At 36.1% G+C, this 27,872-nt stretch overlaps 1 protein-coding gene across 1 annotated transcript; it reads right to left on the minus strand.

The window, feature by feature from the left end:
* Positions 1 to 2,714: 2,714 nt before the first annotated feature.
* NCAPG (non-SMC condensin I complex subunit G) lies at positions 2,715 to 27,856 on the minus strand. Its single transcript, XM_009099698.4, has 21 exons — positions 27,627 to 27,856; positions 26,842 to 27,048; positions 25,722 to 25,950; positions 23,849 to 23,994; positions 22,849 to 22,933; positions 19,474 to 19,666; positions 17,980 to 18,129; positions 15,668 to 15,808; positions 14,557 to 14,680; positions 13,808 to 13,897; positions 13,480 to 13,659; positions 12,929 to 13,039; positions 12,268 to 12,387; positions 10,481 to 10,717; positions 9,971 to 10,152; positions 7,131 to 7,305; positions 6,534 to 6,695; positions 5,543 to 5,714; positions 4,411 to 4,497; positions 3,892 to 3,967; positions 2,715 to 3,053 (listed from the first exon to the last, which is right to left on the minus strand). Exons 1-21 carry the CDS (start codon positions 27,735 to 27,737, stop codon positions 2,927 to 2,929), a joined length of 3,105 nt encoding a protein of 1,034 aa, XP_009097946.2. The 5' UTR covers positions 27,738 to 27,856; the 3' UTR covers positions 2,715 to 2,926.
* Positions 27,857 to 27,872: the final 16 nt, after the last annotated feature.

Consider the following 27,872-nt stretch of genomic DNA (forward strand, 5'->3'; position numbering starts at 1 on the left):
TAGTGCATAGGCTGAAGAGACTGAATACACAAGCAAAGAATCTCAACATTGGATTAAAGAAATAAAAAACAGTGTGGGAATAAACATGGGATCTAAGTTTGATGAGTGACCACTGCTATTTTACTGTTATTTAATAGGCAGTCAGACAGTCTAGGTCTAGTTCATGTTGGACACTCTTGTGCTTAGCCAGCAAAAAGAGGAAGGACACACAGTAATTGGTCCAGAGCAACGAAGAGGCTGTTTTTAAATAAAATATTTTCGGAATAAAATTCAAGGAATAAAATTTAAGGAATAAAATTTAATTCCTTAATTAAGAAGCTGGGAAGTTGAAAGTACTTTCAAGACATAGAATTAAAGTAAAAAAAAAGGCATTATTTTAGCTAGAAGGAGTAATGCATACCAAGAAAATATGTTTTTCATTGCAAGGATGACAATTCCAAGCTTGGCTCCATGTCACCTTTGGATGTATTCTTGCTACCATGTGCCTTTGTCAGGAAGTCAGCTGTATACATTGAAACCTTGAGCATTAGTGATAGTAAACTTTGAGAGACAGCACACATCTGATTGTCTCACCCTGCAATTATGCAGCCACCCCTCCTGAAAAGGCAACTAATCTTCAAGAACACATCAAATTTTGTTTTACACAGAAAACCCTTCCCTTTAAAGGGAATTGAGCAGGCAATGTAGCCGGAGGGGCTGGAAGTTCAGTGCCAGTTACTGCTCAAGTTTCTGGAGGAAAGGATCACAGGGTAAGTTGCCATAAAGGACATCAGGAAGGTCCATAATTGTACACCCTGCTCAAAGGCAGCCAGCTGTGAGTAGTTCACACCTAGCCCTGTCTTAAAAACTCCTAGGACAGAACCTGCATAGGCAACCTGTTCCAGCAGTTTTTAACTTGTTTCACTACCTTTTTTACCTTCTCTTCTGGTCTGAGTTTCAATTTATACCCATTGTTTTTTTATCTTCTCATCATATGCAACAAAGAGCCCAATTTTATCTTTTTACTGGACTCCTTGCAACATTCACAGGCTCAACAAGGCCAGCTTCCTTGGCCTCTCCCACTCCAGCCCCACACCAGCCCCAGGGGCCTCCAGTTAGAAAAGGTCTGTTTTCTATTAACACACACCAGTGAAGCCACATCCACAGCAGAGGCATCCACACACTGGGAGGTGACTCATCTTTTCAATCCAGCATTCCCAAGAGATGCCAAAGTCAGAACCTGTATATGTGGCAAGGCACAACAGAACAGCAAGAAGGCAAAACTAAAGTCTTATTCAGGAAGGCATGGATTTTTATTGCTCCTGCTTTTCTTCAAAATTCATTTTAAGAAAAAATAAGAGTGGATTAGCACCAGTTGCTCAGTGTAGTAGTGCTTAAAAAACAAACCACTCAAGAGGGGAAGGATGAGAGAGAACTTGAACTTAAATTAAAAGAAAAAAACAAACAACTAAAGCCCCAAGGAAGCTCTTATAACAGAGAAAAACAACTATATACTTTGCCCATTTCAACTATGTTCAGGCAGCATTCAAGGGGACAGAAAGCATCTCTGATCTGAAGTGGATGCATGTACACAAACTCATACTACAACAAAATTTGGGGATTTAAAGAGTTACCAAAGAGGGAGATCAGGACCTCAAAACTGTGTTTAAAATTACAAAATTAACTCATCACAGTTACAGAAGCTTCTAAATAGGGCAAATACCAGCAGAAAAGTGTGTCGTGGCATTCTGCAGTTTGACAAGTTTCCAACAAAAACTGCAAAGGATGAAAAACAACACAATCCCTCTGTTTCCTATATGCAAGCTTGGAAACAGCGTAATAATTTAAGCATTACACTTTAGGAATACTTTCACTTGTGTCCCTAAATTGTTCCTGAGAATTGCAAAAGATCATTTATGGCATATTTACCAGTTTAAAATGCAAGTTCCTTAGAAAGCTGCATTTTGCATCAATAGTTGAGACGTGCAATGTTGAGGAATGGAGTGAGTTTGCTGCCACTGCTCTGGAATGACCCCACTGCGACCCGGGCACGGCTGCTGCAGCGTTCCCAACGTGAGTGAACCTGCTCAGCCACTCTGACTGTGGAGTCATCACGGCTTCATCTGTTGTCCTCTGCAGCTCCTGGCCATTCCTACCTTTTGAACTTCAGAGCTACAAAGAAATAACAACTGGATACTGCTGAAAAAAGACACAACACTGACCTTAGATTTCATTTTTTGCCCCTTCTGTATTTAAATACTACTTTCCTTACCAGATCTTATTTTGTACCACAAATATTTTTATGATTTTTAAAAGCACGTCCCTGATTCTTTCTAACAAGGTCTTTCTTTCTAACAGCAGACTTTCAGTATAGTTAGTAAAATCAGTTACTCAGTGTTACCAGTTTGACATTGTTTAATTAAGTGGACACACCTGCAGGAAGCAGAATTTCCAATTAAAATCAACTATTTTACATTAACATGAATAGTAAGTAAGTATCTGCTGACCAGATTTTACTGTTATAAAACCTTACAAAATGAAGAAAGACGGTGCCGTAAAAGTAGGTGCAGTCAAAACTGCTGCCATCACAAGCAACCATCCTGCTCTGCTACTCTTAAATATCTAAACACCTTTAACTATGGAATATTTAGCACCAACAGCAATTTCTATTTGCCGGTAAGCTGCATTCTTCTCTATAAAATAAAAGAAAAAACATCCAAGTTTTGTTCAGGTAATATTTTAATCCATTTTTATTACATGAATGAGAGACAATATATCAGGAAATACAAGAAATACAAGCATCTATTTTAAAAAAACTAATAGAGAAATGTAGAATTATAAATGATTCATATAAAAGGAGTAAGTATGGCTAGCAAGAAAAAAAAATCTTATTTTCAAGTCTGATGTTAACTACCAGTGTTGACAAAGGCACTTTTTTCTCTTGTCTTTACTCATCTGTTTCCTCACTCAACAGTCTGGAAAGATTCATTCGAGTTTTCTCCAGTGCCACAGTTTTTGCTCGTCTTTGAGGCCTTGAACTTGACACTGGGACTGGTTCTGGAGTTTGATCACAACTGAAACACAGATTGTTTAAGAGTTAGGTAAAAAAGACTAAAAATATCTGAAGAACTTTTATAGGAACAAACTTGAAACATGGTCTTAAAGAGCAAAAATACTTCTTACCAATTAAACACTTTGTATTTTTTGAGCATATACTGGTGTTTTCAAGTGATATAGCAGTATCAGTAAAGATAACCAAGTGATAAGGAGTTGCAAAAGAAGCAAAATTAGATGGAATTATATTCCCACAAAATTAGATGGATTCAAAGCAAACACATCTAATCGGCAAATGGGAGACACTGACCTTGGTCACAATAAAGTCTACAATAAATGGATTACTTGCTTAAGAAAGAGTTGAACACAGCAGAAAAATACAAAGATAATGTTTTAATGCTTATATCCTGCAAAATCATAAGGGAAGGAATCCATTGTCTATATTCACTTCTCAGTCATTTCTAGATGCTTGTCAACTACATGTTGGACAACAAACAATAAAACTGTGAGGGGAGAAAATTAATTTAAATTTTAAAATTGTATACTTCCACAGATTTAAAAAGGCAGAAAAAACTTAACTGGAAGAGGAGCAACAATGTAAACCAAAAATCTGAATTTATTTCAGCTAGAATATCTGTTAACACACAAAAGATTTGTTAAAAAATATTACAGGCTCCTTGGCAGAACCTGCCACTCTTTTAAAAGTACCAGTTAAAAGAAATTTTTTCCTTAAATATTTATCGGTGTTTTCAGAACAGAGGATATCAAAACATACATATTTAGAAAGAAAAACATTTGAATTAAATTTCCTTCTTAAATAGACATCATAGTTTTGACGGTGGGGAGAGAAGGATTTACCTTTCAAGACCACGTTTTACACTTGCACCAGTTTTTCTTCTGCTCACAGACCTCACTTCTGCCGCTTTCCGCTGTCCTAAGTATAAGCAAAAGTCTTTTTTCATATCTTGATACCATTTATTTTCTTAAACTAGTTTTGTATCTACTTTTCTTCAGTGTTTGATATTGCACTGAAACACAGAAATATGCAGTCTGCACTGACAGAATATGGTCACAAAAAACCCAACAACCAAACCCCCACAATTTTCTGCTTCTCCCAGAAACACCTGTATGTTACTGTCAATGGCTGTGGCTGGGTTATCTGCAAGCCTGCAGTCAGTCCTTTTTTCTTTTCTGAAATTTGTGTTATTGGGAGAGGCTAACAGCACAAAAATTTCCAAAGAACAAACCACTTTAATCTTTTAGCAAATACAACTGTAAATCTACAACAGAGTATAAATGGCTTTCCCATCTATAAATTCACAAAAAGTTAGTATTAAATTATTTTATTAAAAACAACTAATATTGTAGCCACTGTACCTCTGCCAGTTTTGCTTCTTGTAGATCTTAAATTTGCAGTTTCTTTAACTTCTTTAACTGGAGTATGAAGAGCATCTTTATTATTTTCTGTTAAACAGAGTAACACATGCAGAACTCAGAAATTAAAACTTGATTATCTTAAATACCAGGATTTTAAATTTTGGCTGTTACATTAAAAAGCTACACAATTGAACCTCACTTTTTGTTTAAACCAGAAACTAGCTAATAAAGCTAACAGGAAATTTAAAATGTCACTCAGCTGTAACTCCACCCCAGCAAAGGTCAATAATACAAAACTATTCTTGATGACTGTTTAGCTCCTTCCACTGTGTTGGAAGCTGAGCAAGCAGGACAGAGGATCAGCTTGTCTGAACAGGGACTTCTTTGTAGAGTTCAAGAAAAAGGAACTGCAAGATACCTGACAGCAAAGTCACGCTTTACAGGAAGATGACAGAGCTGTGGTTCGAACATGGAGGGAGAAGGCACCAAAGGCCAAAGTTCAGTTACAGCTGAACCTGGTCAGTGTTTTGAGAGATAGTACAGAAGGACTTTTGAAAGTACAGTAAAAGCAGGAGAAAATCCAAACAAAACACTGGATGAACACTTGCTGAAGATGGTCAGTCACCTGACTAGCAGGACTAGAGAAAAAAGCAGAGCCATTCAGTGTTTTATTTGCTGGATTCTTTAATATTACTGATGAACCTCAGGCTGCCCAGTCCCCTGAATCGGAGGACCATGAGCATGGGAACAGTGATTTTCCATTTGAGGACACTGATAAGGGACAAGCTCCAATGTCTGTAAGGTGAGCATGAGCCAGCAGTGGCATCCTGGCTGGCACCAGAGACTTTGTGGCCAGCAGGTCCAGGGCAGTGACCATTCCCCTGTACTCAGCACAGATGAGGCCACACCTCAAGTCCCATGGTCAGTTCTGGCCTCTCACGGCAAGAAAGACATTGAGGTGCTGGAGTGAGTCTGGAGAAGGGCAGTGGAGCTGGGGAAGGGGCTGGAGCACAAGTGATATGCGGAGTTGCTGAGGGAGCTGGAGTTGCCTCCCAAGTCCTATTACTTTTTATTTTCATAACATCTAAACAATTCATTGAATTGTACACATGCTACACCCCTCCTGAATTACCTTCTTCATTGTGAACAGTATTTTCAGACAACGTGATGTCTGTTTCCTGTGGCCTTTCAGAGAGACCTGTTTCCTCAGTTCTTCCAGAGTGGTTTTGGCCCACATTAGGATTCTTGGTGAGATTCATACGGAGCTTCTCAATAGCTCTTTGACTTGGTTTATCTTCCACTTTCTGGAGAGCACACATTTAATGTTAAATTCTACTTGAATTTACAACTATTTATTTTATCTATAAAATTTGCTTATTAAAAGGATTAGGTGAAATTACTGCACAAAGGATACGATGTGTGATATGAAAGTGACCAGTCAAGCTAAAGGAGAAAAACTTTCTCCATCAATATTAGGCACTAAAATATCATGGTTCTTTCATAATTTTTTTAAAGAAAACCTGAAAAAAAATTAAAGCAACTGGACACAGTACAGCTACCACTGGATGACATGCCCATCATGGATTCAGCATTCTTACCAACATTTCTATATATCATTGTGTTCATGTGCCACACTTCCAAATTTCAATTTTTTCCATAATAATAAAAGCACCAAAGTAAAACTCTTGTAATCCTTTCCTACTTCATCTTAAATCAAGCATCCTTTTCATGTTGCCTACTGATCTTCCCATTATACCATAAGTTTAGGTGTAAAATTTCAGCTGTTAATGATTAACTAAAGATAAATTGCAAAACTGCAAGACTTAATACCAAATTTTATTTTAACTTAAAAATAATAACTACACCACAGTTATCAAAAGAACTTACTGTACTGCAATGTATCAAGTCAGGCACACTGTTTCAAGCTGCTTATACTGTCTACAGTTTATACAGTGATATCAGCTCAGATTATTGTAAATTATTCAGAAATTAATTTTCAAAACGGGTTAGAAGATAAATTCCAGTCACGTGGTCAAAGTAAACAAAAGGCCCATTTTTAGGGGTATCAGAATATTAGACTGCTAATGATTAAAAAAGTAAGAACCATGCTTTTTATGTACTACCTCTTGAATCTCATCCAGCAGCACCAGAAGATTCTCTGTAGAAGAACTACTGAGTTCTAGAAAATTTAAAGCTTTTGTATAAATACGGACATCTGGTGCAGTTGGGTCTACCAGGATTTCATTGCAAATTTTCATGGCTAAAGTATCATGCACTGTTAACTCCTGCAAAGGAGAGAAATTAGGTATCAGAAATTTGCTGGGAACTATTTACAAGAGACAGCAGTGAGAACAATCCGATTTAAACAGTATTTTACACAGCAAACATCTTCCAAAAATGCACTATTTTCAGGACATTCACCAACTGATTTTCATAAATATATTCCACAACATAAACAATTAGCCATCTGCAAGTTCCTACTAACATTTTTTAATTGTAAGGGGGGGGGGGGGAAATTTGGGATGGGAGGGAAGAAAAGGGAAGGAAAAGGGGGAGGAAAGTGTCAAGCTAAAAGACTTCATTCCCTGAACAGGCACTCATTTAATCCAACTGCTGACACTGGGAATCCCACAGAGGTCCTGACAGGTAGCAGTAAACTAAGGGAAAGTAGTTATTAATCTGACCCAAGTGCTACTTTCCTACAGTTTAACACATTGTACCTGATAGTCCTGAGACTTCCTGGACTGATATTTCAGTCCACTTGGTCTGGTCAGGTCCACTAACAGTTCAGAAACATTACTGACGTCTACTTCAGCCAAAGGTGATGTTGCAGGAGCATTTAACAGTGTTTGCAGAGTTGGAAGATAGGCTTCTTCAAAGCACTCCTGGTTAGACCTGTTTCAATGATATCAAATATCAGTAGCATAATAAGACAAAATTAAGTTTTCTCTTCCATGATGAAAGTTCACTGACTTGGTACATCAATCAAAGCAAAGTGGGAGCAGCCAATCTTGGAAGCAACAGCCAGCAAGATCAAGATATCAAAACTACTTCATAGTACCATTTGAAATTTTAGCACATGGTATTTCAAGCAAATTTTAAGTAACGCTTCCTTCCTCTGAAGAATCTGAATATTCATCCTCACTACTGAAACTGATATATACAGACATGGTCTATCTTGAAGGACAAAAGAAAAAATTTCCATAAATACTTTTTTCTAATTCATTTTCATAGATTAATCTTGTTTTTTGCTCATTTCTCCTTTCTGCTAGCATATTTCTTTGGGGGTACTTATTGTGTAAGAAAGCAAAGAAACTTGGCAAATAAAGTATGCAGTGGTTAACAGGATTTTTTGAAGAAATACTTGTGATTTTTTTCTCAGAAGAGTTCATAACTCCTGCCAAGCAAGCCTAAAAATCGTGTTTCACTTGGTCGTGCAGCAAGTTGTCTAGAAGTGTGGTTCCACAAGACTTGTCAAAACAATTTAACAAGTAAGATGTCAAAAAGTACAAGGTACAGTTGAAGTGAAGCTTTTACTCTTGCTGATATTTATATTAACTTCCTATTTGAACCCAAGTAACTACAGGAGAAAACCAAGAAAGCAAGTAATTTTTAAAAAGCAGATCATTTGCTGCTGGATTACGAAGCAAAACCAGCTGACAAAAAAAGCCTTTTGAGTACTACAGTTGGCTACAAAAGAACCAAAGCAAGAACTCTCCCTTTCAGCAGCTTTAAGGCTTTATATTGGCTCAAGCATTACTGAGGTATCATTCAGATTATTCCCTGTAAATTGAAAAAAAAAAAACAAACAACATCTCTAATAACACACAGGCACAAGGCAGAAGCTTCTCCTCTTATGCTGCCTGCGAGTTTAATACACTGTAGAAGACATTCCATGAAAAGAATTCTTCACTGTTCACCTTGTCCCTATTCTAGCATCTCCCATCACACTTCCAACATCATAGATAATTTAAAAAGTCTGGATCAAAATTTCTTCCTCAGAGTTCAAATATTTCATTTCAAAAAGTAAGCCACTTGATTATATCTGTGACCAGGTGGAAAGATTAACAGAGCACCACCCAGGAAAAAAACTAGAATTTTAAAATTCTGTGAAAGATCAGTATGAAATTTAGGTAGAAGCCTCCACCAAATCTCATTTATTACCCAAATTTTCCTTTACTGAATGGCAACTTTGCAGACAAGTTCTGGTATTTATTAATTCACTTCTAATAATACAGTATCCATCACTGAAGAATGTAAATTACTCAACTTAAAATGGACCATTTGTGATCCAGGATGCAGTGTTTTGAGACAGAAAATAAATAAGATTTCCTAATTAAACAGAGATTCTAATCAATAAGACTAAGTAATAGGGTTTTTTTCCTCCACAGATTTTTCTGATTTTTGCTTAACACATACACCATGTTATTTTTTCAAGAACACAATCATCTATGAGGTGCCACAAAAAATTGTTGCATTGGCAAATGATGTGGAAATACATGGGACTACTCAGCTGGGCAATCACTAGAACTCATAAAAAAAGAGAATGAAATTCACAGAATCAGATGATATTCACAAATAAAAGATTATCAGTGTTGAAAGCTTAAATTCATTACTCATTATTAGAGATATTGGAAACATATTAAATCAATTTTTCTGTTACTTTCATAAGAATTTGAGTAGGGAAACTCCCGTCCTATGAGAAATTGGGTGTTTTTCTTCAGCTTTTTTCTGACAACAGCAAATACCACATTGCTTAGAGGTTTTTTGCCTCTTCAAGACAACTCCACTTTGTACTACTCTTCTTAATGTGACAACTTACAGGCCACAAAAATTTAATTCAATTTGGTTTGAAAAACAGGTAAGGTAACATAATACACCTCAATTAAAACTTAACTATAAAAAAGCAGATAAATGCTTAGTTTGTTCTAACTTGATAAAACCACTAGCAGCTACTGAAAAGTAAGCTTTCAGCAGCAGGTAAAAGGAGATGAGAATTGCTACTTAAACTCTTATTCCCTTACATAAGTTCTGTACCTCTTTTGTCCACCACCAAAATAAACAGGAGATTTGAATATGCTGTGAATTTAAACTGGAATATTCTTTGGTTCAGAAACAAACCAAAAACAAACCCCAAACCAAAACCCAGCAGCCTGCTGCTTTGGTAACTGCTGGGCACTGATTATTTTCTTTTGAAGCATTCCTGCTAGCTGCTTTTTAGTGACACTTCAAAGCCTACCTGTAGTGCTCAACACCATAAATAAGTAATGCACATATTTTTAAATGAATTTTATTCAATCTCTTTGAGAAGAGTTTCAATTGTAGGTTTAGGAAATAAAAAAAAATATGGGAAGCCACATGGAAAGCCACTAATGGAAAGTCTTCAGAACAGTCACAGGTTGAGATATGTACTTTCAAAAGCAATAGGCATAGGAGACTAAATTAGATGTCTAAATCTAATTTGCATTTGTGCCATTTCTACCAGTGCAAGACCAAAAAAGGTTCCTAAAGCTGCTAGATGAATGTATATTGTCAAAAAACAAATTACAAAGAGCATTACCTATTTGCATAAGCAAATAAAGGGAAGAAAACTCCCAGGCAGTGTCGGAGCCGAGTATCCTGTTCAGTCAAGGGATTATACCACATCAAAACGAGACGAGAAAGGAGCTTGGTACTGATCAGCCTCTTAGAGAACATCAGTTTGGCAATGCCTTCTGCAGCTCCTGTCCTCAGTTCTGAATACTGAAGAAAGAGCTCATCACATACACAATACACCAACCACAATGTTTTTCACTAATACTTTACTGTAATAGCCTATACCCTATCTTTCCTATCACTTCTCTACATTCACATATTTCCACCTGCAAATAGAATGCAAAGCTGCTCAAGGGTAATCTTAGCCTGTACCAGTGACAAACTTGTAGTCATTTTCTAGGACAGGTATTTTAATATTAGACCATTAATTTCAATTCACATCATATAATATTCCCAGGCAACCTAATGGGATGATAAGCCATCTGCAAAAATAATTTAAAAACAAAACTAAGGGAAATTTTATAATATTCCTTACCTCGCTGTCTAAGAAGCCGGAGAGAAAGTTCAGAAGGCTGTGAAATGTGGCAATCTCCTCTTCCTTTTCCATTGTTTCACTTTCATCCTCACCATTTTCAGTTCTAATGTGTGCACTTTCACTTTGAGAGTCATTGCCTCTTCCAGTTTTAAAATGCTCAATTCCAAAAAGCATTAGTTGATCAAAGATTGCCTTTAAAGCACTGAGCTTTATCTTTATGTTATCTATTTGTAAAACCTAGGTTTAATAAGGAAAATAAATATATCATCTTCCAGCAGACCACCAATCTTGAAATTAAGCATAGTAAGATTTTTCCTTTAATAAGATTGGTTATTTTGGGAAACTTTTTATAATACTTGAACCAATTTTCCAACTTTAGGAAGGTGTGATACAAGTTTAAACCTGAATTTATAATATGATCTGGGAAATAATTTATCAAGTCCCCTGTGCAATTTACACTACATAAAATCAAATTAATTTCACTCATGGAGTGAACATCCATGTATGAGATGTAATTTTATTGTTCAACCCATAAACAGACACTGGACAAACAAAGTTTGTTTGCCTGTGGTAGCTGCTGAGTGTTAGGCATTACAGAAATATAGCTAAACAAAAGTACAGCTTAATAGAAATCATGGTATGTAAAAAGACAACAGGGACCAAGAGAGTGATAAAAGTCAAAGTTACATAGGTTATATGTATTATAATTCAAATTATAGTAACATATGCCTATATGTATTATAGTTCAAATTACATGCAAGTAAAACTATGCCTCGTGGGTTAGCCCAGAGATTCTACATCTGGTTAGCCCAACACCCTGCTTCTGATTGCAGCCTACATTGAGACTGTGTGATTTAGTACCTGCAGAAAGGTTACTTAACTCAAAAATTTAAGCTACTAAAGTAACTGAAATCCTCTCCAAACATTTTTGTTTTACTCAAAGCCAAATTAAAAACAATAGTAAATGTTACTTTTTTAGGAACCCAAAGTTTTCCTACTATGACTGACAACTCTACTATCTTGTCTGAGCTAAGCACATCAGTTCAACTCCTGTTATCACTTCTCCAATGTCTGCCTGAACACACTCTTAGAAAAGCACAGTGGCCACCCACACTTCCCTCAAATCCAGGGTCAAAACCCAGGGTTAACAAGTGTCATATCTGATATAATTAGCTGGGTATCACAACAATCACCACAAGGATGGGAATTATGGATACTACAGCATCCAACATGGTCCATATCCACAGATGTTTGGCCATGCTACTGTTTGTTGGTTTGAATATTGCTTTATCCTCTAGTTAAGAACTCTTCCTTAATCCTTAATATAAACATATTAATTATTCAGAATTTAAATCAGACACCAAATATCACAGGAAGTATGCAACAGAAGTGTGAAAACCATCAGACACATTTTTAGTTTGTTTACCCAAGGAAAGCTTAGAGAATCCTACAGCTTCTCTTTTCTGTATTGAGTAACAAATACATGACAAATAGATTTCACCCAGATTTGGAAGAGAAATTGAGACCTTAAAGATAAGGAATTCCTAGAAATTTTTAAGACAACAGGTGACCTTACAAAGGTGAAACATGCTACTACCAAGATAAACTCAATCTTATCAGACATCAGAAAAAACTACAGGAAACCACACTCTCCAGATCTTCAGAAAATCAGGAATTACTGGTTCTCAAAGAACATTACTATGTATGATAGCTTGTTAGAGATACAAGACTAGATTTATTTACTAAGTCACAAAGACCATAATTTCATTTCTTATCAGATATTTTACCTGAAACAGCAACAGAAGCTGTTGTTGGGCAAATTCTTTGTTGTGAAGAGTACAGCAACCCAAGCACAGAACTGCCATATTTCTCACAGCTGGGTGGACATTAGTTACACCTGGAAGTATCTAAAAACAATAATATTAAACTTTATAGACAAAATACATAAACTGAAAATAAAACTCTGACTACTAAAATATGCTTACCCTGAAATTAGAAATAATTTATTTTGATACAGTATTGGAAAATGGCAACTACCAAATACTCTGTTTATCTAGATATAAAAAGAAGCAGATCGAATATGTTGTTTGAAATCAGCAACAAAATAATGGCAAAAGTCACACGAGTGTTTTGCTTTGTGTTTGTTTTTAATAAATACTTGCTTTCAAACAAAATGGAGTTGATCACTCTGGGAAACAAAAAACCAACACACAACAAGCCTACACATTTCTTCGTAAAAGACATCAACATTCTCACAGAGAAACAATACCCAGTTCCAAGTTACGAAATACAGATGCCACTTTGATGAACTTGAAATAGTTTTGAGAAGACAATTGTAAAAATCCACACAAAAAACCCCAGACTAGATACAGTATGAACAATGCAATGGCATAATTTAATATCTTTGCATTTACTAAGGAGTTGAAGTTATTTTAAATTCTTACATACCAGAGAATGAATGGTTTCATTAATGGTTGGACTGATTCCTTTAGAAAGAGACATGATCTTCAGAACCTCATAGCACATCTTCAGACATTTCAACAGTGTTTCAGGATCATTCTTCAAGTTGGTCAGGGAAAAGAGAAAAACATTATTAATACAAATGGTGGCTCTGATAAGAACGGGGCCATTAATCAATTTGTCCCTACCCAAATAAACTTTTCCTGTCCACTACACATGTGTTCTGCAAGAATATTATTCATCATCTGTCTATAAGCTATGATCAAAATACCTTTTATGTTTTCAGTTAGTTAAGAGTAAAAAGAGCAAGAACAAGATTGCAATTTGTTTTTTCTAGAGCATACCGTCAGCTTCTGTACAATTTATCTTTTGCTAGAGCATACTATTGGCTTCTATAATTGCAGAAGAATACTAATACATAATGTTTGATTTCAATTTCTAAAATGTATCTGAGACAAGGCCAAGCTACACTTTCCTTTAAAATTAAGAATGAATTTTAAAACATAACCAGCACTTAGGAATACAGGAAGAGAAGAGACCTTCTCCACACGCATTTCTTTAATTTCAGGTTGCTCTGCTGTTTTTATCAGATCATTTTTTGTGTGTTCCAACTCAGTTATTTTCTCTTTTAATACTGATGCTCTATTAAAATCCTGCAGAGTAATGCATTCTTCCAAAGCTTGTTTTGCTTCAAAAAGTTTCACTTTTATTTCAGCCAGCTGAAATACAAAGAAAAAGAAAATTAACATAGTAACCTCTGTAGTATTAGCCAGTGATACCCTATTGACACTATCCAATATTAACCTACTACATAAAACTCTGGATGATTGAATTTTAAAAAAAAATTATTAATTAAAATCTGCTCACCTTAAGCTCCCGCTTTCTTATTTCAGCAGCATCAATAGGCTGGTCAATTGCAACAATTGGCTCACGAACTTCTGATATAATTTCTGCAATCTATTGTTACAAACAGTGTATTAGTGCCACTAATTCCAGTTCAGATATACACTAAGCATTTAACTTTTCCAAATTTAAAATATTATCTTTCTGAAAAAGTAGTCCACATCCGTGCAGTTCCTCATATCAGCTGGTTAATAATCCTCAATTTGAAAACACAATGTTACCATGAGCACATTTCAATCCCATTTTTTCCCATCCAGCTGGGTTAGCAAGGAACAAGAGGACCTTAAGCATCTATCTGAGTTAACAGGAAGGAAGAGAAATATGAAACCTGGAAATCGACTTCATGCTCACTTTCAATGTTTTTGTCAAAACACTTTGCATCAAATATGATATAGTATTCTGGAACAGACTACGGAGGTGTAACACTTTCCTAGTCTGAGAACTGCATTTACAACACCAGTCACATCTTTAAACGTAAAGGTCTCTAGAAAACCACAAAATACATCTATGCTTAAAACCAAAATAACAAAAAAACCCCAAAAACAGAAACACAAAACCAAACAAAAACCAATAAACAAACCACCCCAACAACTCAAAAAAACCCCAAGAGGGAAGGAGACAATATTTAAAGACAGATATTTCCTTTACAATGCTTCATAAAGGGATTTATGGGGAAGACAGTGACTAGAAAACAAGCTTTTACAGTTACTTACAATTTGAATCCTTCTGTTCTCATCCTTAACAATACTGAACAATCTTTCAACAAGCAGAGGTGTAAGTGCTGCTGAAGTTGAAGGTAAAATGAGAATCTTTTGTAAAATAACTAGCAGATGCTTTCTGGATTAGAGAAAAAAAAACAAACATTGTTTGCTTATTCAAGAAAATGGAAGACATAAGAGCTACTATCCTATCAACTTGAAGATATTGTGATGAAGACTCCATAATACAGTATGAAACTTTTCTTCATAGCTACATTAACTGCCAAATCTATCTTCTTATTTAGCAATGTTGGTCTTTTACTGATTTTACCTGTTTTCTCTTGATTAGAAAATGCTGAATTTTTAAATTATATGTCCCTACCACCCAAAGAAAAGTCATACCAGCAGAAACAGTCAGTATCAATACTGCAGAATGCTTTTATGGAAATTATCTGACTGAAAACTTTAAAAAAAAAAAAGACAGAAAAATACAACTTAAACCATCCTGCCAGTCTGGCACACATTTGCACATTCCACTGAGAGTTTGAATTACTGCTGTGTTTATACTATCATAACTGCAAGTTTTCACTGCAAGTTTTCAAATGCCTGGGATGGTAAGAATTTTCAAATTCATTCGCTCTTCTTACTTCACACCAAAAAGCTGTTCAAATTATAAGAATGACTCAGTTAACACAATTTAGCCTGGTATCTAAGATATTTGTAGCCTTTTAGGCCTTAGCAGATTATATCTTAAAAACACAAGAAACAACAGGCTACAAGTAATCTGTTGTGAAGAAATAAGTTTTTCTCCCTTTTTTACATACTATGCTCCAAATAAGCAGTTTTTAAATTTCATAATCTCAATAATACTTTATGAAAATAACTGAATTTGTTTCCCCTAACAGTGCTGAATCTGAACTAGAACTTGCTTTTCCATAAAGTAAGCAGACAATATTTGACACAATGTTGGGACCAACTCCACTAAGGAGACTGCTTTCTATTCCAGCTAGCATTAGAACTGTATTTTTTCTGTTTAATCAGGGTTTTTTACAAGCAGAGGTTCTATACCTGTCCTCAGGCATGAGTATCTTAAGCTTAGTAACACAAGTTTGATATTTAAGTTTACCTTCCTCCCTCTTCCATGGTATCCATGCAGCCTATGATTAGAATCAGTTGCTGGCCTATGAATTCTTTTGTCATCAGATTTTCAAAACAATTAAAGTCTTCTTTTCGTTCTTCAGTGAGAATTGGCATATTTTGAAGATAACTGAATCCAAACAGAACAGATATAATTACATTCAGATTCACTGTTGGACAATAATAAAAAGGTAAATAAATAAATACACTCCAAACAAATCCAAATATCCGCTCCTGCCCCACCCCAATAAAAAAATCCCACCACTTTCTTGTCCTGTAAAAACAAGTGGTTACGTTAGGTACAAAATTTAAAAATTAATTATTGTGTTCTTTTCATAGATTATTTTTCAGGAAGTTATTTATACCAAATAATGTACAATTTAAAAATAATGCACTTCATTAGAAAAAAATCCCTTTTGTGAATGTAATACAATAGGAAACATAAAGTGTCAGGTAATGCTACGTGTGATTTCAGTTCTGTAAAAATGTATAAAGGTAACATCTTAGGAACAAATGTATAGATACACCATTTTTCTTACTATTTTCTGCATATTTAGGTACAATGTATGTTTTACAAGTTCAGAATTTTTATATTGCCTACAAGATAAAACACAAGAAAATCATGGAAGTCTACAGTGACTTCTTAATCTGATTAAATATGTCATCACAGAATAATAATCTGTTATCAGATATACTTTCCATGCTACGTGGCTGAATGCAATTAGTTTGTTCCATTTCTTTGTTTTTCAGACTCAAATGCTTTTATATCAAAATTTTATCTATCAGTGAGAGTTATGCATGTTCAGAAAATCGGAAGTGAAACAATGCACAAAATTCAATATCACAAAATACAATTCAAATATCGACATGAGCTGTGAAAAAGATGCTTTTTTCTACCTCAGCTTTGTAGACACTTTTCAGTAACAGCTTGTTATTTTTAAATTTCCAAAATTTCTTCAAATGTAGGACAAAAAAAAGGTAACATGTAACTACTGTTTAAGAAGATCTGAAATGAAAATTGTTTCTGACCATTTAATAATAACGCTGCCTGCAGCAGGTAACAGTGCATATGGAAATGCAGCTCAAATCCTGCTTTCTTCCCAAGTCCCCATCACCTGCATGTTCCTGCTCCTCCTACCAACACCCTCACAGTGCACTGCACAATTGTATACTGTACACCAGAAGACTGAGAACTGAAAATCTTACCTGAAACAACAGCTCAACAATGAGGGGTTTAACAGTTGATACCATGAACAATTACTACTAAACCTGATTAATTTTAGCCTCACCCTGAAGAGCAATGTAACTGAAGGCACTTTGAGTAAGACTGGATGAAAACAGAACAAATGTTCTAAGGAAGAACAGATTTTTTTGAAAATAAATGTTTCATGGACTGTTAAATGAATAATGAATGAATAAATTTGTACCCACCAGATCAGATATACATTTCAAAACTAAGGAAGCACAGATGCTTCTTTTATTAAATGTTTATGAAACATGTTAACACATTCCATACTGAAAAGTAGCAATGACTTCTGTAATCACTACCAGTATACTACACCCAGTACAGTGAGAAAAGAAGATGCATATTTTTAGTTGGAAACATCCATCAATACAATGCATTTTTCAGCAGATCTGATTTATTATCATTTCAGGAAGGTTCACTGTTTCACAAGTACAACACCTCAGTTAAGATTTCCCAGCATTTTCCATGCTCAGAAGCAAATTCTGTTCAAAATTAATGTAAAGACTAAAGAATTCCATGAAGACAAAAAAAAAAAAAAAGCCAAAAAAAAGCCAAACAAACAAAGCCAAAAAAACCCAACCAAAACATACAAACAAACACCCCATCAATTAAAAAAAAATTGCCATTCTTCGCTTGAGTAAAAACATTGCCTGAACAAAACATTCATTGCCACCCTCCTGCGCCCTCCAGTTAAATAACTGTTCTGTAACCAGCTCATTTTGCAGCTCTGTCATTGCCTTCAAACATAAGTTTTTAGGAAGCATGCCTGCCTAAGCAGGCAAAAGAGAAGTTTTGATTCAAAAATGCTTCTCTTAGGGATAGCAGCAAGATTTTATTTTCATGGATGATGACAATGGAAGAAGTGTCAGTTTCTGCAAGCTCTAAAAAAATCACTCAAAAATCCTTTCAAAAAAGCAAAGAAAAGCTAAAATCCCTGTTCAAGCACAATTTTGGGTTTGAAGGATACCTGAACACTCGAATAAAAGAAATATTCTCTAATTTTAAAATAAAAATCTGCTTTAGTGGTAAGAGATTCATTTTTAAATGCAACGTACCTCAATAAATAATCTGCGTATATAGCTGGTTCTGGCAACACTTGGTCTAGTAAAACTTCACCTTCTTCACCTTTAGATTTTAGATATGCACAAAGACATCTCCAATATAACACATTCTCAGCTGTTAAATCCTCCACTGGAATCAGCTTTCTAAACAAAAATAAACAAAGCAATATGAAGAGATGAATAAAAGAGTCTAAAACAATAAATACACAGAAGTGTTAGAAAATAAGAAATAAATGTTATTTCCTAAAATGCAAATAAAACGCCAAAGGTATTCCCCACAGAAATAGTTAGAGATTGAGAAAAATAACTTCCTCTCTTGAGGACACAGAGCTCCACAAGCCATTCACTACATTGCCCTTCTCAGTATTTTAACTCAAGGTTGTTCACATCAGTTTGCAGAAACATTCTGCCCAACCCTTCAGACCTCCTAGTGCAACCAGCCAGGTACTTTATGAAACATTGTTATCACTGCACAAGTCTGGAAAAATGAACATCATTAATCCACAGAAATGCAAAACGGCATTAAAATATTTCTTCAGCTTCTATGAATTGTTTCTTCCATTTTTAATACAAGATCTTGAGACAACAGTGGAGTAGCAATCACAGTATGTCAAATGCAAAATCTAATACAACTTTTTCTCAGCAACTCTGTAAGCTCATCATCCATCTGCCATCATACACAGATCATCCAGCATGAGACCCCCACTCCTTTTTAGATCTACAGAAATATTTTTCATGCCAAGCATAGCAATTAATCTTTGTTTATGAAGCAGAACATTAAGCTCTGCATTAATTCTACCTCAAAACATAAAAGACAGTAGCACTTCAGTGGTACCTTTTACTGCCTTAAATCCCATTTTACTTCTAAACTATATCAACAATGTTGGTTTTGCTTTAGATTGCTCACATACAAAACAAACAAAAGACCCAGCCAAAAACACCCAATCAATCCAAGTGTTTTCCATAAATTAAATTAATCCAAGCTTCATTAGAAACTGAGTAATTTGACTTACTTTTCAAAATATCATTAGTCTAACAGATCTGGTACTTAAAAAATTCTCAGCCCAGCTTTTCAGAATGGAAGCTTCATTTTGCTCGGGACTACAGTTAGACCAATCAGAATGAAATTATTTTGAAGTGTGGTAGGAGTCTAATCTCAGATGATGAAACTAGGTGACAAATTGTCACTGATTAAAAAGCAATAGCAAAATCTTACTCTGTTATTATGGGAGGAAATGCACAGTATCACATGAAGTGCCTTGCATTCTGGTTAGTAGCATGACAGATGTTTTGAAACCAGTAGATGCTACATGCACTGCACTCCAACGCTATAGATGTGGGCCTGTCTGGCTTTATAAAGCATCAATAATAGTGAAATAACTTTCCTGCAGCAGAAATGTGTCAGTATCTTACAAGGTTAAAAGGAATTTTGTTTTATATTCTCATAGAAAACACTCATCTTTTGGAAATGATGAATGCTCTGCATACCTGCTATCAAGGTTTTTACAGGCCTGAACAATGTCATGAAGTGGAGATAATGAAAACATAGCATTTAATACTGGGATGGCCACTTCTGGGCAGTTTTCTACATCCAGTCTATGAAGCAATTCTAAAACATCCCCTTCAGTGACTTGCAACCAGGCTTGAAGTAGCTTCTTCTTCACTACCTCCTTAACAGCATCTAATAAAACAGGAATTCAAACAGTTTAAAATAGAGTTTAAAAAATATCAAATTTTAAACATACTTTCACAAAACAATTTTCTATAGAAGTCTTTTTGCAAAAGAAGTTATTATACAGTTAAACCTAACATTACCTTAAATAAAGAAAAACCCTGTTGAGCAAGAACGACCTAGGGCACACCCTTTTTCTGAGGCAATGTAATTTTTCCCCTCACAGGGAATTAGGAAAAAAACCTGTATCCAAAAAACTTTTACATTTACAGACAGCATCTCAACCCAGAAAACCTACAAACCACACAATCCTGTAGAAGAAATATTCAAAATCAGAATCACAGAATAGGTAAGACTGGGACAGACCACATCTGGTCATCTGGTCCAACTTCCTTGCACAAGCAGGGCCACCCCAGAGCACATGGCACAGGGCTGCATCCAGACACTTCTTGAATATCTCCAGTAAGGGAGACTGCACAACCTCTCTGGGCAACCTGTTCCAATGCAAGGTCACCTGCACAGCACAGAAATTCTTCCTCGTGTTCAGGCAGAACATTGTGTGCATCAGTCTCTGCTTGTTGTGTCTTTTCCTATTGCTTGGCAGCACTTAAGCCTGGCTCTATTCTCCTGGCACCCTCCCTTCAGATACTGACAGATATTGATGAGGTCCCCTCCCAGTTTTCTCGAGGCTGAACAGACCCAGCTCTCTTCAGCCTGTCCTTGTAACAAAGATGCTCCAGTCCCAAACATTCTGGGTAAGCACTGTTACATAATTGCTCTGTTTCAGGAGTCCCCACTTTTGGAGGAGGATACTACATGTGAATTGACATACAGAATTCTCATGCTATTTCAATTATGTGAATGGATTATGAAGTTCACATATGATACTTTAACTCCCTACTCACCACTACCACAAGAAACAATTCCTGGATCAAGAGAGTACTATTTAATAAATGAAAAAATATTTATGGGAACATCCAGAATGTATACATCTTTAATGCATTCACCCAGGCTTAAGCAGGGAAGTTGAAAGGCTAAGAGTCTGGTGGAGACAAAAACATAATAACTAAGGAGCAAATCAATTTTGCTCTTTGGCACTTTCAGAAAGCAATATCCAGTATATGGATTCATTCATTCATTCATCTTTCCTCTTATATGTAACTCATGATGATAAATGCTGCACTTACATATAGAGTTCAAAAAGAACAGTAAAAAGGCCTTGAAAAAGCTAAATTATGGTCCTAAGGATAAGATACATCTCCAAGAAGGTGAAAAGCATAAGCTAGTAGAATACAGTACAAGCATAACTAAGCAGAACGTGGATTATGTACTCTAATTATAAGCCCTTGTTCAGAAGCCAATATGGAAAAACATCCAAAGTTTCAATGTAAGTACCTTGAATGAGCAGGTTCCTCACTTGTTATCTCAGGAGTTACCCAGATAAGCAAATTCAATAAAGATATATATATCCTTCACAATAAAGATATATGTATCCTTCAGGGTTACAGGATTTGCAATACAGAATAACCAGTTTGGAATACAACCTGTCGTACAGGGCAAGGAACATATCAGTCAAACTACATACCCTAGCATACGTTACATACCCTGTGATTCTAGATGTCAAGAAAAAGTCCTCAACTGCTGGGATATAAAGCCATCCTAAGGTAGAGACAGACATTAGGAAAGTATCTGTCCTGAATGATAAAAGAAGACACCTCTTTATGTTGAACTCATCAATGTCACCAAAAAATAGGTCACATAGAAAGGCTGTACTTTTTCTTTAAAGGAATACAACAAATACTTGTTCCTGATAAGTGAAGGATCACATGACAAGTTAGGGAAAGTAGTTTCCTCCCCCGTTTGGAAAGATTACTAAGAGAAATGCATTCATCCTAAGAAGTATCTCTCAAAAGCAAGGATTACTGGGGGAGTGGTGGCAGCCAGCAGACAAGCAGCAACTACTTAGATAAAACAGAAAACCAGTGTATCAATAAGAAAGAGTAAGTCAGAACATGGGTTTTTCAGTGCCGGACTTCAGAAACAGAACATGGCAAACTTCTGTAGGCTACTACAGACCAATTCAGCATAGGTGTGGCAAAGTGACTAAAACTTTTATACAGAAGGAGCTGGTCTTTTTAAGTGTAGTTCTACACAGCACAAAAAAAGACTCAGCTGATTGTCTCTTCCTTTCCTCTCAAGAACAGAATATGATCCCCAAAAATAGCCAAAAATAATAGTAGATCAATAAAAACACATGCATGCATGACACACCTTAAAGAGCTCTAGTCCCCAGTACTTCAGTCTTGTTTTGTAAGCGAATATCCACATAGATCATAATTCTCACAATTCCCAAGCAGCACATCATTCAGCAAGGGAAATTCTCAGAGTAAAATTCAACTTAGTGCAGGCTTTTCAATCAAAGTAGGGGGATTACACATCAGCACTCAGTAAAATTGGTAGTTTCTATTGTGAAATTCATGTATACAATTGCTGCTGTTGGGGGAAACAAAAAAACCAAAAGGGTGCTCTACGTAGGCCGGCCAAAATTGTCTTGCTCAGATGCAGGTGATGTTTTCATCTTTTGGCAACACCATGACACACACAATTATGGGTGCATTCTGAATGGCTCTTTCTATAGTGATACAGTACAAAAGACATTAAATTATAAAGCTGCCCCATGGTGAAATGCATAAGGGTCAAAGATTCATTGAAAAAAAATTTGAGCTAGTTAAACAAAAAATTAACCAGCTGGGAAGATTTCTCTCTGAAAGCACATATGAAATATTTTCAAACTGGTATTAATGTTCACATTTAAATTCTTTAATACATTTATTAGTTACAAAAATATCTGTAATATAACATTTCCAAATACACCAAATTAATAACATTTTTCTAATTCTGTGTTTAATTACTTTTTTAAAAAAAATTAATTTGGTTCTATTTTAAAGCTCACTAGCTTTCAGGTTTTTTGAAAGTGCAATTCTTTTCTGGTTTGTTTACTATAAGGGGCCTGGATAAACAAAGCAGCAAACAGATTTCATGTGTCTAAACATTTCCTGGTACCTCATTACTCTCTTCGAGCTCCTTATTACTGCCATCACAGCTTCTGCATACATCACCCCAAGACACATGAGAAAGTATTCTATCTTAAACATTAATATTAAGACATTAAGAAACCTATGATCTCTTACCAGATCTGTCATTAAGTCCTTGTTGCAACAATTTAACTCTCTGTGCTATTGTCAGAGCTCTCATGTGAACTTTTTCGGCCAAAACCTTAAAAAATATTAAGACATTAAAATTTCCACACATTATAACAAACAATCCCATTATCTACCTATGGTTTTACACTTAGAGTTTTAACTACCCACACAAATCCTAAATCAATAGAAACCTCTAATACCTATACCAACAGCACTGTACCAACACATTAACTATCAGATCCTTGTGAATGGAAGAAAATGTAAAGTAAAATAAACAATAAATTAACACATAGGTTAGAATCTCATCAGCTCTGCTTGAATGCAACACCTGGACATGAAAACTATCCTCTCTCTTTAAAGTGAGCAAGGTAATGAATACCTACAATAAATTGCAGGATTTAGTACTATCCGTAAAAAGCCACTAACACAGAGATTCAGTTGAAAAAACCAATCTGAACTAAGATAAAATAAGCAGAAGACAGTTCTGGGTGAAAAATTGAACACTTTGTTCCAAGATCTCCCATAAGATGCCTGCATAAGAAACAGACATGTTAGCATACTTTCTTACCTCTGCATGTAAATATGAGTAAGGGTTGACACTTCCAAAAATTGCAATACCAAAACCATGACATTTTTTACTACTGCTGTGGTCCTAACATCCACTTTTTAATAACAGAGAAGCAAATTTTCCTCAATAACATCACAAAATGCATAGGAAAAAAACCAGACTGCATACATAATTTATACTGTTACTACCTGATCTTCAACAGACAAATTCTACTACACAAGTAATTTTTATCAAGCAAATTCTACAGTCAAGTTCAGCAGTTTTAACTAGAAAACTTGTATTAAATCACCTCCCCTCAAAATTTTGGTAAATGAAAATAAATTGCTTAACTGTTCTTAGTGTTAAGTGAAATATAATAAAGGATTTCAAGCCTTTTTCCTAAGTCAGCCTTTTAAATTAATGGTAAGTGATCCAATTTACCTCATATGCCAGCTTTCTGACAGCCTCCTTTACATCCATGGTGCGGCCTACAATTTTTGGCAAAGTCCTTTCTGAGGGAGCGATACATGACAGCACGGCACGTCTCACCTCTGAGTTTAAATCATTTTCAAGCAACATGCTGTAAACTGAAAATAAAAGAGCCATAATAATGCTTTTATACAAGTTTGAAACATAGAAAAACAGAAAATACTTTAAAAAATAAAATCAGCTGCTGTTACCACCCCCCTCTCCTGCCCCTGCAGAGCTGATAATTTAGGAATCAGTTCAGGGTCACAACCCCAAGACTTTAAGGTAACTAGATGCTGAGCTCTGTCAAAAGAAGTAAGTAAATTCTTCAGTTAATAACTCCAAAAATTGCTGCTCTAGATCCAACCCATAAATAGCCACTTTGTTGTTGCATTGTTCACAGGGGTCTTAGAATAAGGGAAGAGACGAGAATCTTGACTCCATGTTTCAGAAGGCTTGATTTATTATTTTATGGTATATAATATATTAAAACTATACTAAAAGAACAGAAGAAAGGATTTCATCAGAAGGCTAAGCTAAGAATAAAAAAGGAATGAATAACAAAGGCTTGTGTCTGACCGAGACAGTCTGGACACGTGGACTGTGATTGGCCATTAACTGGAAACAACCAGATGAGACCAATCACAGATTCCACCTGTTGCATTCCACAGCAGCAGATAAGAATTGTTTACAGTTTGTTCTTGAGGCCTCTCAGCTTCTCAGGAGGGAAAAATCCTAAGGAAAGGATTTTTCATAGAACATGTCGGTGACACTTTGTCATTTACTAGCAGAAAAATAAAACATTTCCAAATATTGGCTCTTTAAGACCTCTATACACTAGTTATAACTTTTCATTATCTTCTGAAATAGATCTTCAAATATTCCTTTAAATTAAAAATTGCAATCTCCATTAAGCCTACCAAAACTCTTACAGTAAATCCCTCACATTCCTCATGCTCTTTTATTATATTCTTGAACCTTATTCAAAATTCAAAGCAACTATAAATTTAGTTTAATCACAGTGTACACAAATTCATCTTGCTCTGTAAGACAATGATTTACTATGAAATTAATGTGCTCCTAAATAAGTAACCTCTAAACAACACAAAAAAAAAATTAAAAGAAGCTACCTGAACAATGCAAAACCCCAATTAAGTAATTCTTCACAAAAGGCAATATGTAAAGATTAATGAGGGCACAATTTACATACCAGCTCTGCTGGTACAAACATACACTTTGTCTACCTCGAGGCAAAGGAAATGGAAGCTCGGTCAAGAATCATTCAATACACAAACAAACCCTCAAACATGATAAAGATCCCTGCCTTGCAGAGGTGGTGATCTCTTCTAGAAAAGTGATCATAATTTGAGACAGCAATAGTTCTTCTCTATCATCTCTACTCTTCTAAGAGTTTTGAACAAATTCAATGAACAGTACCAAAGGGTCCTTAGAGGGCTAGAACTGAACAAACAGGTGTTATACCTCCACTCTAGTATACAACACATTTTCACAAGCCTACTTCTACATTCAGTTCAGAGCAGCCTGAGCCCAGTATGATTGTCTAGCAGATCTCTCCTAACAGTTGTCTTTTCCCCTTGAACACACATAACACTTGCATCTTCCATCTCCTCACTAGCTTTCAGGTTTTTTCAAAGTGCAATTCTTTTCTGGTTTGTTTACTATAAAGGGCCTGGATAAAGATAACTCCAAAGAGTTTCAGTTTACGAATTATTACAAGAATACCCTCAAACATCCATTTATTCAATGCTCAAAATAAAAAAAAAAAGCTTTGAAATACTTTAAAGTAATGTAAATTAGACAAAAGAGAAAGACCAATAATACTTACTATTAACAACAGGGCAGTCTTTATCCTTAGGATCTTGAAGTCTTGACAGGGCCAAGACAGCTTGAATTCTCACACTTGGAAATTTATCTTCAAGTCTAATCAGCATAGCTCCATTAATTTTATCAAATAAGTCATCATCAATCTCAGCATTCTCTGGCATATTTCCCAAAATCTTATTAACAAGCTGACAGGTTCGAAACCTAACTGCATGGCTGTTGGCATTGTGAGACTTAGGGAAAGAAAAAAAAAAGGTATTTTTACAATCACACTTTTCTCATTTCCAATAAAAGGCTATTAATATGCACATCTAAGTGCCTAATATTCTACAAAATAAATGAAATATGCACTTCTATATTTCAAAAGCTTTTCCAATTTAATTCTACTTTTATTCTCAAGAAGTCACAGAACTGAAAAGCAATTATAGCCCATTGCCTGGATCAGTGACTCTAGAAAATCAGCAGTGCCTTCACAAAGGGAGCAGCACACTGACCACTGCGTGCAGCTTGCAGTGCATTAGCCATCTTACTGCTCTGCTTCCACAAAACATTAGAAGGAAAAAAAGACATTAGCAATTATGATTAGTTATCTTAGGCCTGATCCATAATCTTACCATGGAAAATCAATAGTTTAGGAAAATGTAACTCTATTTGTGTGTTCATGCTGTTGGAACTGTTTATCTTTCTGTGCAACACTTGCAATAAGCAGAAAGGAATAATACATGTGCCAACCACAGTTGTATAGAAGATCTTTTAATATTTTTGTTATCAAAGGAAGGGTATAAATTAATTTCCAGCAGACTTCCACAATTTCATGTTTATAAATATACCTATTGTAAAGCCTGTAGTGTCATATCTGATAGCCATATAGGAGAACGTTCATTTTTCTCAAAGGCAAAATTTTGAAATCCAGTTGTTGGATTATAGTGTGGGATGTGATGGATCTTTTTGCATTGGGGGAATGGGGATGGTATTACTTGTCAAGCACTAGCTTTGTTTTGCTTTCACTTTTTAAGTTCTAATTTGTAAGTTTTGTCAAGTATCAGCAAGTTTTTCCCACTGCAAAAAGTTTCCATTTTCTATGTTAGAAATGTTATACATTTAAGAATAAATGTTAACTGTACCTCAAGCAGAAATTTAAACACATAATTCAGAAGTAAATTATCTTCTCCCTCCTCATTACCATCCTCTTTCTCTGTCTCATAGAATGAAGTAACAAATCTAGCTGCAAAATTGATCACTCGTTCCACTGCTGGTTCCCGCCTGTAGATTATCATAGCATACTTGAGGAAGTGAATGAATTTTTCATTAAAGTCTTCTTTATCATCCAACTGGAAAAAAAAAATCAAACCACAACAAAAGATAACTATCTGGTTCATCTTTCAAAGCTGTACCACAGAAAAATAAAGTAGGTGGGCTTATAATTGACAGCTTCCAATTGAATTTAAATTTTTAAAGGGCTACAGCCAGTGATCGGGGCACACCCGCTCTCGTGCCCTCCTCAGTGAGTATTTCGCTGTAACTCCACAGCGGGCACATTACAACCAGGGGTTCCACCCGGCCGACAGATTTCAGGACAACAATCAACACCCGTCTCGGGCATCCAAACACCTTCCCGCGGCATCACCAGCAGCTGCGGGCAGCTCTCACCGCCGCGCTGGCAAGAGACGACTGGGCAGAATAGTTCAGCCACCTGGTTTTGCGGCATTTGGGAGGGGTTTTTTTGGGAGAGAGTTGGGGGTTCTTTTTGTTTGATTGCTTGTTTTTAAGTCGCTGGCTCTCCTTAGGCACACTGGTGTTCGTTTTAGGGGAACACTGCGGAGGCGGCCCCTGCCCCCCGGGGGACCACAGGAGCAGCCGCTGGGGCCCTCAGCTCCCGCCGCGCCGAGCCGCCCAAGGGCAGCCGTACCTGAGCATAAGTGCTCTTCAGAGCCACCACGAGCTTCGCGTGGTTCTGGTGAGGCTCCTGGGCCAGCTGAAAGGCTTCCTGGACCTGCAGCAGTTTCCTTCTGGTTCTCATGGCCGAGGAGCGGCTGCGGGGACGACCCCTCACAGCCCCGCGCGCGAGCCAACAACGGCCGCGGCATCCGCGCGCGCAGCTTCAAACCGAGCGCGGGAACAGCTCCCGATCTCGCGAGAAAGCCGGGCGGGCGCG

The sequence above is a fragment of the Serinus canaria genome, chromosome 4 (assembly GCF_022539315.1).
Source record: "Serinus canaria isolate serCan28SL12 chromosome 4, serCan2020, whole genome shotgun sequence".
NCBI classification, from domain to species: Eukaryota; Metazoa; Chordata; class Aves; order Passeriformes; family Fringillidae; genus Serinus; species Serinus canaria.